General features: G+C 42.5%; 1 protein-coding gene across 2 annotated transcripts; it reads right to left on the bottom strand.

Annotated features, from left to right (window-relative positions):
* Window positions 1-63: 63 nt before the first annotated feature.
* Window positions 64-7,475, bottom strand: UQCC6 (ubiquinol-cytochrome c reductase complex assembly factor 6). Of its 2 annotated transcripts, none has more exons than XM_020905530.2 (3): window positions 7,384-7,475; window positions 6,914-7,031; window positions 64-203 (listed from the first exon to the last, which is right to left on the bottom strand). In XM_020905530.2, exons 2-3 carry the CDS (start codon window positions 7,019-7,021, stop codon window positions 96-98), a joined length of 216 nt encoding a protein of 71 aa, XP_020761189.1. In that variant the 5' UTR covers window positions 7,022-7,031; window positions 7,384-7,475; the 3' UTR covers window positions 64-95. The 2 variants fall into 2 exon arrangements, with proteins under 2 accessions (XP_020761189.1, XP_020761190.1); XM_020905531.2 differs by having other exon boundaries at window positions 7,342-7,434.
* Window positions 7,476-12,735: the final 5,260 nt, after the last annotated feature.

Genomic DNA, 12,735 nt, shown 5'->3' with positions numbered 1-12,735 from the left:
CATCTACTGAGCACTTCCTCTTGCAGTTTGTATTAGATGCTTAAACACAAATAGTTTCACTCATTAAATTCTAAAAATATATATTTAATTTTCATTCACAGAGTTCTTGGCAGAGTTGAATTTTGAGGTTCCTGTTGTCTTTCTTTCAGTCCCAAAAGCTCTGTTTTGAGTTCTCCAGGTTTGGGTGGAATTTCAGGTATTGTCTATAAAATACAAAAACAAAATATACAGATAGCCATGCTTTTTTACACTGTGAATATGACCTGAAAAACATCAAAGAAAAAGTAAAAAAGAACAAAAGCTCCCTGCCACTCAATGATAAATATTATGAGGACCTGCTGTTGATCTAAGTTACTTTCTAGTCCTCTATTTGCAGCTATCATCATGGCTACATCTTAAGTACTAAAGGACTCACAGAAAGTTTGCATCAGTATCAACTGACAGGCCACAAATCTGAAAAAGGTTTTCCACATTGGGAAATTCTTTCCTGGACTGTTCACTGACTTCTCTAACATGCCTAGCCAGAAAACAAGTGTTAGGAATCAATTTGTTAGAAAACAGTGCCTACTATGTGCAAAGCATAAGCAGTAGGCAAAACAAATGACAAAACTGCCTTCAAGAAAGGTGACTTCTCAAAAATTTGTAACAGCTTTCAGTTCAGTCGCTCAGTCGTGTCCAACTCTTTGCGACCCCATGAATCAGCACGCCAGGCCTCCCTGTCCATCACAAACTCCAGGAGTTTACTCAAACTCATGTCCGAGTCAGTGATCCCATTCAGCCATGTCATCCTCTGTCGTCCCCTTCTCCTCCTGCCCCCAATCCCTCCCAGCATCAGGGTCTTTTCCAATGAGTCAGCTCTCCGCATCAGGTGGTCAAAGTATTGGGAGTTTCAGCTTCAGCATCAGTCCTTCCAATGAACACCCACGACTGATCTTCTTTAGGATGGACTGGTTGGATCTCCTTGCAGTCCAAGGGACTCTCAAGAGTCTTCTCTACCACCACAGTTCAAAAGCATCAATTTTTCGGCGCTCAGCTTTCTTCACAGTCCAATTCTCACATCCATACATGACCACTGGAAAAAGCATAGCCTTGACTAGACGGACCTTTTTTGGTAAAGTAATGTCTCTGCTTTTTAATACGCTATCTAGGTTGATCATAGCTACTTCCAAGGAGTAAGCGTCTTTTAATTTCATGGCTGCAATCACCATCTGCAATGATTTTGAAGTACCCAAAAATAAAGTCTGACACTGTTTCCACATCTATTTCCCATGAAGTAACAGCCTTAGTGAGATATAATTCACAAACCATGGCATGGTTTAAATATTGCTATGGTATGGTTTAAATACCACCTATTTAAATATTCAATGACCTTTGGTACAGCCACAAAGTTGCACATCCACCACTATAATAAATTAGAGAACATTTCCTCACCCCAAAAAGAAACCCCAAACCCATTAGCAGTCATCCCCATTTCCACACAACCCTCACACCACCACCGCCATCACCAAGCCACTGCCCTGTCTATAGGCATGCCTCTTCTGAACATTTCATATAAACATATCACACAACATGTGGTCTTTCGTGACTAGTTTTTTTCACTTAGCATGATTCCAAGATTCATCCATGTTTTCAGGTATATCAATCCTTCCTTTTAGGACCAAAAAATACTCCATTATATTTATTTATTTATCCACTCACCATGTATACATTTATTTACATGAATACAAATAAATGTATCCATTTATCCACTCACCAATTAATGGATATTTAGTTGGATTGTTTCTACTGTTTGGCTAAAGTGACAATTCAACTTTGATTAAAAGAAAGCACTTATTTACATACTAAAAATACAACCAATTTTAATATGATTTTGGCATCAAAAGTTAGCAATGTTGGCACAGGTCCTAAATAGCAGTTTTTTTATATGTGGCTATTTCTGGAGACAGCCAAAAACAAGTGCTTTAACAGGGAACTCTGCTCAATAGTATATGGCAGCCCGGATGGGAGAAGAGTTTGGGAGACAATGGATACATGTAGATATGTGGCCGAGTCCCTCTGCTGTCCACCTGAAACTATCACATTGTTAATTGGCTACACTCCAAAACAAAATTAAGTTTAATTAAAATGTCAAAAAAAAATATCATAGTAAATGGTGTAGAAAAAGGCTTTCAAAATTTTAATTCAGAAATGTAAAATTCAAAATGTCTAAAGTGCACTTCACTTAAATGATTCAGGATGAAAAAAAATTATGATCAACAACAACAAAAAAAAAACCAGTGCTTTAAAATGAGTGCGGAGACTGTTTTTTGACCTACCATGCCTCCAATAGTAAACAGATAAGAAAAACAGAACCAGTAAAAGTAATACCAGGGGAGAAGGAAATGCAAACGGGGAGCCTGAGCAGAAAACACTCCATTCCAGGACAGAACGCCTGCCTTGAGCCTTCGAATCTGCTCCTTTCCTGATGAACTGGGGGGACGACTAGGAGAAGGTGCCCTTAAAGCAGCAGTCCCAAACCTTTCTGGCACCAGGGGCTGATTTTGTAGAAGACAAATTTTCCACGGCTCGGGGTGGGGGTGGGGGGTGATTTCGGGATGATTCAAGGACATTACATTTATTGCACACTTAATTTCTTAATCTAATGCTGCTGCCAATCTGACAGGAGGTACCAGTCCAAAGCCTGGAGCTCAGGGACAACTGCCTTAGAGCTTCTGCCTTCAAACAGCACTGAGCACAAGCCCCAGGCAGCCCTCCTGGTCGCCTCTGCTCTGAAATGCAGCCCGACTTCCAGCTGCATAAGCTGAAAGACTCCCGCAAAGGCCGGGGATAGTAACAACAGTGACAATAACTGCTGGAACAATACCAACAGACACAGATAAAAGAACATAAATCCCTTAAGTATTAGTAAAGCCAACAGCCTCCTACACACAGCCTGCCAGCCCTGGCCATCAAATTCCTACAGAGGTCCCCCACTGCCGATATCACCACCCAGTCAGGATGAGGTGGCCTGGGACACGTAAATATGCCCCTTCTAGAGATTTCTGGCCCGGGCCACCTCCTCCCAAGGTCCCGGCAGCTGCTGGTAACAATCCTTGAACTTTCTCGCTGATGAGATGTGAGAATGAGGGGTCAATTCCCAGGCATTCCTCTTTGTCAAACCTGTTTGATGTCTATTCCTGCACAAGCTAAAGACCAAACAAATTGTATTTCTGTGGAAGGTTCTTACCCGTTCTTACCCCTTCCTGTCTCTACTAACTATCCTTGATTCCCTAAAATTAAAGAGAAGCAGTCTAAAGTGGTAAAGAGTGACTGCCTCATTATTTGCACAAAACCTAGATACCAACTAAATGTCCACAGAGAATTGAGTAAATATATTATGAAATACTGTTCAATGACCAGAAAGAAAAAAAGCTATTAATATAAACAAATCTATCCATACAGTCGTTAACAAAACAAGCAAGTCACAGAGAAACATGTATATGAGTTTCTATTTATGTAAGGGAAAATCACCCCATAAACTCTGTGTGTGTGTGTGTGTGTGTATTCAACAACAGTAAAAATCTGGAAGAATATACCAACCAACAAATGGTAGTTACACTGGGGAGTAGACTGGAGAAAGGGGGTCATCAGTGGGGAGATTTTTCACTTTTAGTCTATGTGTTGCTTTCAGTCATGTCCAACTTTTTGCAACCCTATGTACTGTAGCCCACCCAGGCTCCTCTGTCCATGGGACTCTCCAGGTAAAAATACTGGAGTGGGCTGCCATGCCCTCCTCCAGGGGATCCTCCCGACCCAGGTCTCTATGTCTGTCTCCTGCACTGCAGGCAGATTCTTTACCACTGAGCCACCAGGAAGCCCATTCACATCCATAGCATAAAACACCAAGCACATTCTGAAAGAGTCTTTGGGGCCTAGAAAAGAGAGCAACAGTCCCAAAGGCCCCTTGCTGAATCATCTAACTTCGGAGAAAACAGAACCTTAGCTCCCCCCTGATGCTCCAGGCCGGTTGCATCTATCTGGGACTTATCAACCCCTGTCCAGAAACCTATCACCCCCTACACCCGCCCAGAAGACTTATCGCTCCCTGCCCAACTACAAATGTCATCTCAACAAAAGAATACTCAAAATATCCCGCCTGATTGACGTTTCCCTTATCGCTTCCACAAACCTCCCTGTAAGGATGAAGCCTCCCTGACCCCTCTCGGCGCTCAGCCTGGTCATTAGGCCGACTGTCGCCCCTCCTTGCCTGAATAAAGGTAACCTACTTCTGTTGAGGTCATCTTTCCTTTTCTGCCTTGCCCGAAAGGTACCTTACACATTCCTGTAATTATTTGCACTGTACTTCCTTGCCTCCATCTCTCCAGGACCGTAACTCCTCAGAAGTATCTCTAGTTCCCAGTTCTAATCCAAAGAATGCTTATTAAAATTAAATTCCTCCCTCCTTTCAAGGCCTACATTCACTCCTTCATTCAACAAATATTTACTGGGCATCAACTACATTCTAAAATCTTTTCTAGGTGATTGAGGCAGGAGAGCAAACCTGACAGGCATAGTCTCCCCAGCCTGGAAATTATACTCTAGTGGAAGAAACAAAGAACAAGTGAAGAGAGAAATGAATAGGATTACTGCAAGTTGTGACAAGCGCTCTATCCGAACCGAAGGACAAGACGGAAGAGCACAAGAGCAATTCTCTGGGGGCCATAAAAAGAACACTCATTGCTGGAGGAGATATCTGAGCAGAGACTTTGAAGTTCTGAAGAAGTAAGCCAAAACAAAATCTGAGTGGGGCGGGGGGGAGCAATCCGAGAAGAAAAAAAGCATGACCCTGAGGTGGGGACAGGCTTGATGAATTGGAGAAACACCAAGGAAGTGTGTGTGGCTGCAATAGAGGGAAGAAAGAAGAAAGAGAAGATAAGGTCAGTGGCAGGCAAGTGACAGACACAGTAAAACCTCAAACCTGCCTAAGACTGTTTTAAGAGCAGGCCACGTATTGCTTTAATGGCAACGAGATGCCACTGTAAGGTTTTAGGCCCCAAGCAGATGCACTCCTAATTTCAACATCACTTTGGCAGAGTTCCAAAGAATAGCAAGGAGAGATAAGAAAGCCTTCCTAAGTGATCAACACAAAAAAACAATAGAGGAAAACAATAGAATGGGAAAGGCTAGAGATCTCTTCAAGAAAATTAGAGATACCAAGGGAACATTTCATGCAAAGATGGGCACAATAAAGGACAAAAATGGTATGGACCTAACAGAAGCAGAAGATACTAAGAAGAGGTGGCAAGAATACACAAAAGAACTATACAGAAAAAGATCTTAATGACTCAGATAGCCAGGATGGTGTGATCACTCACCTAGAGCCATACATCCTGGCATCTGAAGTCAAGTGGGCCTTAGGAAGCATCACTACAAACAAAGCTAGTGAAGGTGATGGAATTCCAGTTGAGCCATTTCAAATCCTAAAAGATGATGCTGTGAAAGTGCTGCACTCAATATGTCAGCAAATTTGGAAAATTCAGCAGTGGCCATAGGACTGGAAAAGGTCAGTTTTCATCCCAATCCCAAAGAAAGGCAATGCCAAAGAGTGTTCAAACTACCACACAATTGCACTCATCTCACATGCTAGAAAAGTAATGCTCAAAATTCTCCAAGCAAGGCTTCAACAGTATATGAATTGAGAATTTCCAGATGTTCAAGCTGAATTTAGAAAAGGCAGAGGAACCAGAGATCAAATTGCCAACATCCACTGGATCACAGAAAAAGTGAGTTCCAGAAAAACATCGACTTCTGCTTTAATGACTACGCCAAAACCTTTGACTGTGTGAATCACAACAAACTGTGGAAAATTCTTCAAGAGATGGGAATACCAGACCACCTGACCTGCCTCATGAGAAATCTGTATGCAGGTCAAGAAGCAGCAGTTAGAACCAGGCATGGAACAATGGACTGGTTCCAAATTAGGAAAAGAATATGTCAAGGCTGGATATTGTCACCCTTATTTAACTCATAGGCAGAGTACATCATGCCAAATGCAGGGCTGAAGCACAAACTGGAATCAAGACTGCCGGGAGAAACATCAATAACCTCACATACGCAGACGACACCACCATTATAGCAGAAAGCAAAGAGGAACTAAAGACCTCTTGATGAAATAAGAGGAGAGTGAAAAATTTGGCTTAAAATTCAACATTCAAACAACTAAGATTATGGCAGCCAGTCCCATCACTTCATGGCAAATAGATGGGGAAACAACGGAAACAGTGAGAGACTTTATTTTCTTGGGCTCCAAAATCACTGCAGATGGTGACTGCAGCCATGAAATTAAAAGACACTTGTTCCTTGGAGGAAAAACTATGACCAACCAAGACAGTATATTAAAAAGCAAAGACGTTACTTTGCTGACAAAGGTCCGTCTAGTCAAAGCTATGATTTTTCTAGTAACCATATATGGATGTGACAGTTGGACTATAAAGAAAGCTGAGCACCAAAGAATTGATGCTTTTGAACTGTGGTGCTGGAGAAGACTCTTCAGAGCCCCTTGGACTGCAAGGAGATCAGTCAATCCTAAAGAAAATCATTCCTGAATATTCATTGGAATGACTAATGCTGAAGCTGAAAATCCAATACACTGGCCACCTGATGCGAAGAACCGACTCACTGGAAAAGACTCTGATGCTGGGAAAGATTGAAGGTAAGAGAAGGGGACGACAGAGGATGAGATGGTTGGATGGCATCACCACTTGATGGGTATGAGTTTGAGCAAGCTCCTGGAGTTAGTGATGTACAGGGAAGACTGGCGTCCAGCAGTCCATGGGGTCGCAGAGTTGGACGTGACTGAGCGACTGAACTGAACTTCGCCTCCGTTAAAATGAAGTGGTCCAGGAGCGAGGCGCAAGGATCCTCCTGCACTCACCAGGTCTGGTCGGTAGTACCTATGCACCACCTCGGCGCCGGCGCACATGGCCAGGAGGCTAGCGGCGAACATTTTCAGGTAAGACGTCCAAGACACACCCGCGGGCATCTTCGGCTAGCTGGACGGGGAGGGAAAGCAGCCGGCGTCAGAAGGTCCTGAGTAAGCCGTGAGAGGAAACGAGCCCGACTGCAGCGCAGCGGCGGAGTCAAAACACCTGGGACCTCAATAATGAAGAGGGCGCTGGGCGCACGAACGCCCCCTAGAGGCGGAAGACCAGCCCTCCACGGGTTCGGAGCGTGGGGACTCGGCCTTCGGAGTTCAAAGGCGGCTCTAGCCGAGCGAGCGGAAGGCCGCAGGGGAATTGTTCCACACCAGATGGTTTACCGCGCCCCTGGAACTCGAGAGAGGAGAGGAGAGGGACTACAGACCGTACTGCCCAGCCTACAGTTGCGCCCCGGGGGAGACTATACCGCCAGCTGCACGGGCGCTCGGCAGCGGGTCAGAGGACGGCGGAAGGGCGCTGGGGAGCCGGACGGGTGGCCGCGCGCCGGACCGAAAGTGCGGGGGATGAGGGCCGTGCCGGACCGGAAAGCGGAGTCACTGCCGGCGCCGGCACGTAACCCGCTCGGAAGTGGGGCTTTTAGCCAGAGCATGCGCTTTTTATCTTCTCCAAAGCCATTACCCAAAATCCTTCTAGACCCCAGGATCTGGGCGCCCTCATGATTTTCTTGATAACTGAATTTTCCTTGCAGATGGCGAGTCTTGAGCTGCGTTCTGGCTGCATTCTTGCATCGCATGTGCTTTCCCACGCACAAAGGAGGTTGTTCCTGTTTCTACCTTTCTGGAGCGGGTGGAGAATCGCATATTGAGCCATGCGTGCTTAGGTGAGGCCACTCTGGAGCAAATGAAGTTAAAAGCATTCTCTGTTGTTCCCTACGAAGGAAAGTTACGCGGCTCAAAGTAGCCTGGAATTAAAACTCCCCTCCGGGTCCTCCCCACCATTCTATGCAAAACAGAACTCTCTCACCTGAAGGGGAAAAAATGGACAGTAAGGTTGATTACGCCCAGCTGCCGGCCGGTCCCAGCCTCCGGCTGATCTCCAGAATTCCTTGCCCTAGCCTGTTAAGAGATAACTAGCCCAAACATCCTTGGAGAACAGGCCCCCTTAAGACAGTAAATGTCCACATGTATGCCTACGTATACTTACTCTTTCCTTGGGTTAGTGCAGCAGGTCACTAATCTGACTGCTGCCCCTTCTCACCTCAATAAAGGTGATCTGTTCGGAGAGAAAGTGCCCCTCTCCTTTTTCCGAACCCTGCCTTCTCTAACTCCCTTGCCCTACACCCTGCATATCGCTTGTTACCTGAAACAGAGCCACACCCAGACAGCTATGACATTGTGCTATGGTGCCACTGGAAAAATGGAAGAAAGAAATCAACATTTAGCCTACGTGTTTTTAAGACTGTGTTTTGCAGACAAAGTAAACAAACTTATGGTCACCAAAATGAGAAAGGGGTGGGAGGGACAGATGAATTGGGGAGTTTGGGATTAACAGACACTACTATATACATTACAGACACTACTACTATACATAAAATAGATAAACAACAGGGACCTACTGTATACCCCAGGGAACTATATTCAGTATCTTGTAATAGCCTATAATGGGAAAGATTCTGAAAAAAGATGTATTCTTATATATATTTGTGTTTATGTATCTGAATCACTTTGCTGTACACCTGAAACTAACACAACACTATAAATCAAGTAAATTTCAAGTAAAACAAAAGATTTTGTTTTGTTTCATTAAGCAAAAGGTTAATGAAAGGCAATCCAAAGAATTAACCTTCTATGTATAATATGTATCGTGATACGGTCACATTTTTTAAAACAAGTTTATGGTGGTATATTTGACATTCCGTAAACTGCATGTATTTAAATATACAATTTCGATAAGATCTGACATATTTGTACACTTGTGAAACCATTACTAGGATCAAGATTATGAACACATCCACCACCTTTAAAAGTTTCTTTGCACTTCTAATTCTGCCCACATAGCCTCATTTCCTAGGAAACAACTGATCTTATTTTCTGTCACTATAGATTTGTCTGCACTTCCCAGAATGTTAAAGAAATGGAGTCATACAGAATGTACTATTTTTGGCCTGGCTGATTTCATGCAGCACAATTATTTTGAGATTCATCCACACTGTTGCATGTATCAGTTGACTCTTTTGTATTGCTGAGTATGTTTATATGACGATTGGCTTATCCATTCACCTTTGGCGGACATGTGGGTTGTTTCCAGTTTGGGGCTAATATGAATAAAAACTGCTCTGAACATTGAAGAGTGCCAGAAAAATGTGTACAGATCTATGAATATATGCTTCCACTTTTTGCATACATTCCTAGGTGTAGAATGACTGCAGCCAATGTGGGTATGTAGCTTAACTTTTTAAGAAATTGCCAAACTGTTTTCCAAAGTAGTTATATGATTGTACATTCTCATCGACAGTGTATGAGAGTTATAGTTTCTCCACATACTCTCCAACACAGTATAGCAGTCTTCAAATTTTAGATATTCTAATAGATGGGTAATGGCATCTCATGAATAATCATGTTGAGAACCATTTGGGGAAGTATCAGTTCAAGTCTTTCGCACATTTTAAAATTGGGTTTTTTTAATTATGAATTTTGAATCTTTATACATTGTGGATCACTTTGCTTCAGTTCAGTTGCTCAGTCCTGTCTGACTCTGCAACCCCATGGACTGCAGCACACCAGGCTTCCCTGTCCAACACCAACTCACGGAGCTTGTCAAACTCATGTCCATCAAGTTGGTGATGCCATCCAACCACCTGATTCTCTGTCGTCCCCTTCTCCTCCTGCCTTCTATCTTTCCCAGCATCAGGGTCTTTTCCATTGAGTCAGTTCTTTGCATCAAGTGGCCAAAATATTGTATTATTATAAACTAATAGCATACTTAAAGTATTGGAGTTAGAAGATGGATCTGATCTACAAATGTTTTCTCCCAGCCTATACTTTGACTTTTCTTTTTGTTAATAACCTTTTGAAAAGCAGAAGTTTTTAATTTTAATGAAGTCCCATTTCCATTTTTCTCTTTAATGGGTCATGCTTTGCTGTTATATCTAAAAAATTCAACCCAAGGTCATAGATTTTCTCTTGTATTTTCTCCGAGAAGTTTCACAGATTTAGGTTTTAAGTTGGGTCTATGATCCATTTTGAGCAAAGCATTTTGTATGGCGCGAGGTGTGGGCCCAAGTTTTGTTCTGTTTGCATGTGTGTGCTTAGTCACTCCAGTCCTGTCCAACTCCTGGTGACCCCATGGACTGCAGCCCACCAGTCTCCTCTGTCCGTGAGATTCTCCAGGCACAAATACTGGAGTGGGTTGCCATGCCCTCCTCCAGGGGATCTTCCCGACCCAGGGTTCAAACCAGAGTCTCTTGCATTGCAGGCGGATTCTTTACTACGGAGCCACCTGGGAAGCCTGTGTGCATATGGCTACCAATTGTTCTAGCACCTTTTGTTGACAAGACTAATGTTTTCTCCACTGAACTGCGTTTGTACCTTTGTGGAATATCTGCTGATTAACTGTCTATGTATGTGGCTTTCTGGACTTTATTATTTTCCATTGATATACTTTAATCTATTGTGATACCACACTATCTTGATTACTATTGCCTTATACTAAAAACCAGGTAATGTAGTCCTCCAGTTTTTTCTGTCTTTTTGCTATATTCACTATTTTGTTCTATTTTTTTAGATTAAAAGTATAAGTGATATTATACTGTTCTTTCTTTATAAAGAATGTTTTGGTTATTCTAGACCTTTGAGTTTCTGTATGACTTAGAATCATCTCATCAATTTCTACAATAAAGGCTACAAGGATTTTGATTGTTATAATATTGAATCTGTAATCATTTTGACAATATTGTCTTCTGATCTATGAACACAATGTATCTCTATTTAGGTCTTAATTTATCTCAGCAATATTTTTATAATTTTGGGGAACATTTTTTAGCAGATTTATCCCTAAGTATTTCATATTTTTTGGTATTATTGTGAATGGTGTTTTTTCTGATGATTTGTTGGTAGTATATGGAGTACAATTGATTGTTCTATATCGATCTTTTATCCTACAACTTTAACAAAGCAGATTACTCTCCATAATATGAGTGGGCCTTATTCAATCAGCTGACGGCTTGAACAGAAGAAGGAATTCTCAAGCAGATGGCCTTCAGATTTGAACTGGAGCATTGGCTTTTCCTGTTCTCCAGCCTGAGAGCCTTCAAATTTGAGCTGTGACATCTGTTCAAGAATTTCCTCCTGAGAATTAAAAGGATTAATATACGCAAAGCACTTAAAGCAGTGCACGGTACAGAGTCAGTAAATGGATGCTGCTGTAAGTTCTACCATCATCATTACCACTGCTGTTATTAATATAACTGCTGTCTTTAGTAGCCACTCACCCTCCAAGACACCCCCCCCCCCCATTCCACAGCAACACTGGACATTTAATCTTCCCCTTTAACACATGTCAACAGGATCAACTAATAATTTGTAAACCCCAGTTCAAAGTAAAAATGCAGGAAATAAATAATTTCAAGATGGCAGTAGCAGAACAGTTAAGTCAATTATGGGGCCCTATTCAGCTACTCAGGCCTCCCTAGTAGCTCAGTGGTAAAGAATCCACCTGCTAATGCAGGAGACTTGGGTTCAATCCCTGGGTCAGGAAGATCTCCTGGAGAAGGAAATGGCAACCCACTCTAGTGTTCTTGCCTGGAAAATCCTGTGGACAGAAGAGCCTGGCAGTCCACGGGGTCATAAAACAGCTGGACACAACTTAGCAGCTAAACGACAATAAATTCAACCACACAGATCACACACCCATAAAGCTAGCCCTGCCTGCAGCATCAGAGATGATCTCCTACACAAGATGATAGCTTCCTACTTGAGCTTCCCATTAGTAACCTTCACTTTGACTTAATTTCCACAATATTCTCACCTAACTCAGGCATTTAAAAATATATTCAGGATGGGGAACTGGTGGTTTACAGGTAAGGACTTGCATTCCCACTGCAGGGGGGTATAGGTTCCATCCCCATGGGGGAGATAAGATTCCACATGCTGTGGCGGCCAAAAAAAAAACCCAACAAACAAGAATACCTTAAGAGATGTTGCTTTAAACCTTCTCCAGACTGTGGTCCTGAGCAGTTAGCAAACCCAGAGAGAAAAAGAGGATGGGCTGTTGCTACTTCAGTCACTCAACAGATAGTCACTGAATACCGCCCATAACTCAGATTCTGAGTGATACCTACCAATAAGCAGAATATTCATATAAGTTCTGAAGAGTTTAAAAATGTTCGAAGCTTCACTTAAGCAATTCATAATACAAATCAATATTTCTGTATTTACTAATGAAAGCCCTTTCCTGAATCCTAGAATGAAGAAGACAGAAACAGCAGAGCTTCCACCATTTCCCAGCTCGTATATTATCAATGAGTGATAAACCTGCTGTAAACCACTGAGATTTTGCACTCATCTAGTGCGACAGCATTAACTATGGAAAGCTAATAGAGCAGCCATGTCTCCCATCATGCAAATTAGAGAAACAGCAAAGGCTATTTTCATGCAGTTAATGAAGTCCTTATACAAAAACCAGTGATAACTTGAGAACTAATGAAATAAACAAGAGGGGCAAAATCATCAAGAAATGAGGGGTTGGCCCAAAAGGTTGAAAGGAGGAAGTCATGCTTGAATGCCATCTACTCTCATAGACTTCAGACTTTTATATTTCT

The sequence above is a fragment of the Odocoileus virginianus genome, chromosome 23 (genome assembly GCF_023699985.2).
Source record: "Odocoileus virginianus isolate 20LAN1187 ecotype Illinois chromosome 23, Ovbor_1.2, whole genome shotgun sequence".
In the NCBI taxonomy this organism is placed as follows: domain Eukaryota; kingdom Metazoa; phylum Chordata; class Mammalia; order Artiodactyla; family Cervidae; genus Odocoileus; species Odocoileus virginianus.
This window is presented reverse-complemented; position numbering and strand designations above follow the sequence as displayed.

Bases quoted from the DNA above. Each gene is read 5' to 3' on its own strand.
- UQCC6 (XM_020905530.2), bottom strand. From the start codon at position 7,021: ATGCCCGCGGGTGTGTCTTGGACGTCTTACCTGAAAATGTTCGCCGCT. The intron at 204-6,913 runs GTGAGTGCAGGA...TGTATTTTATAG, and splicing joins GGTACTACCGACCAGACCTG to ACAATACCTGAAATTCCACC.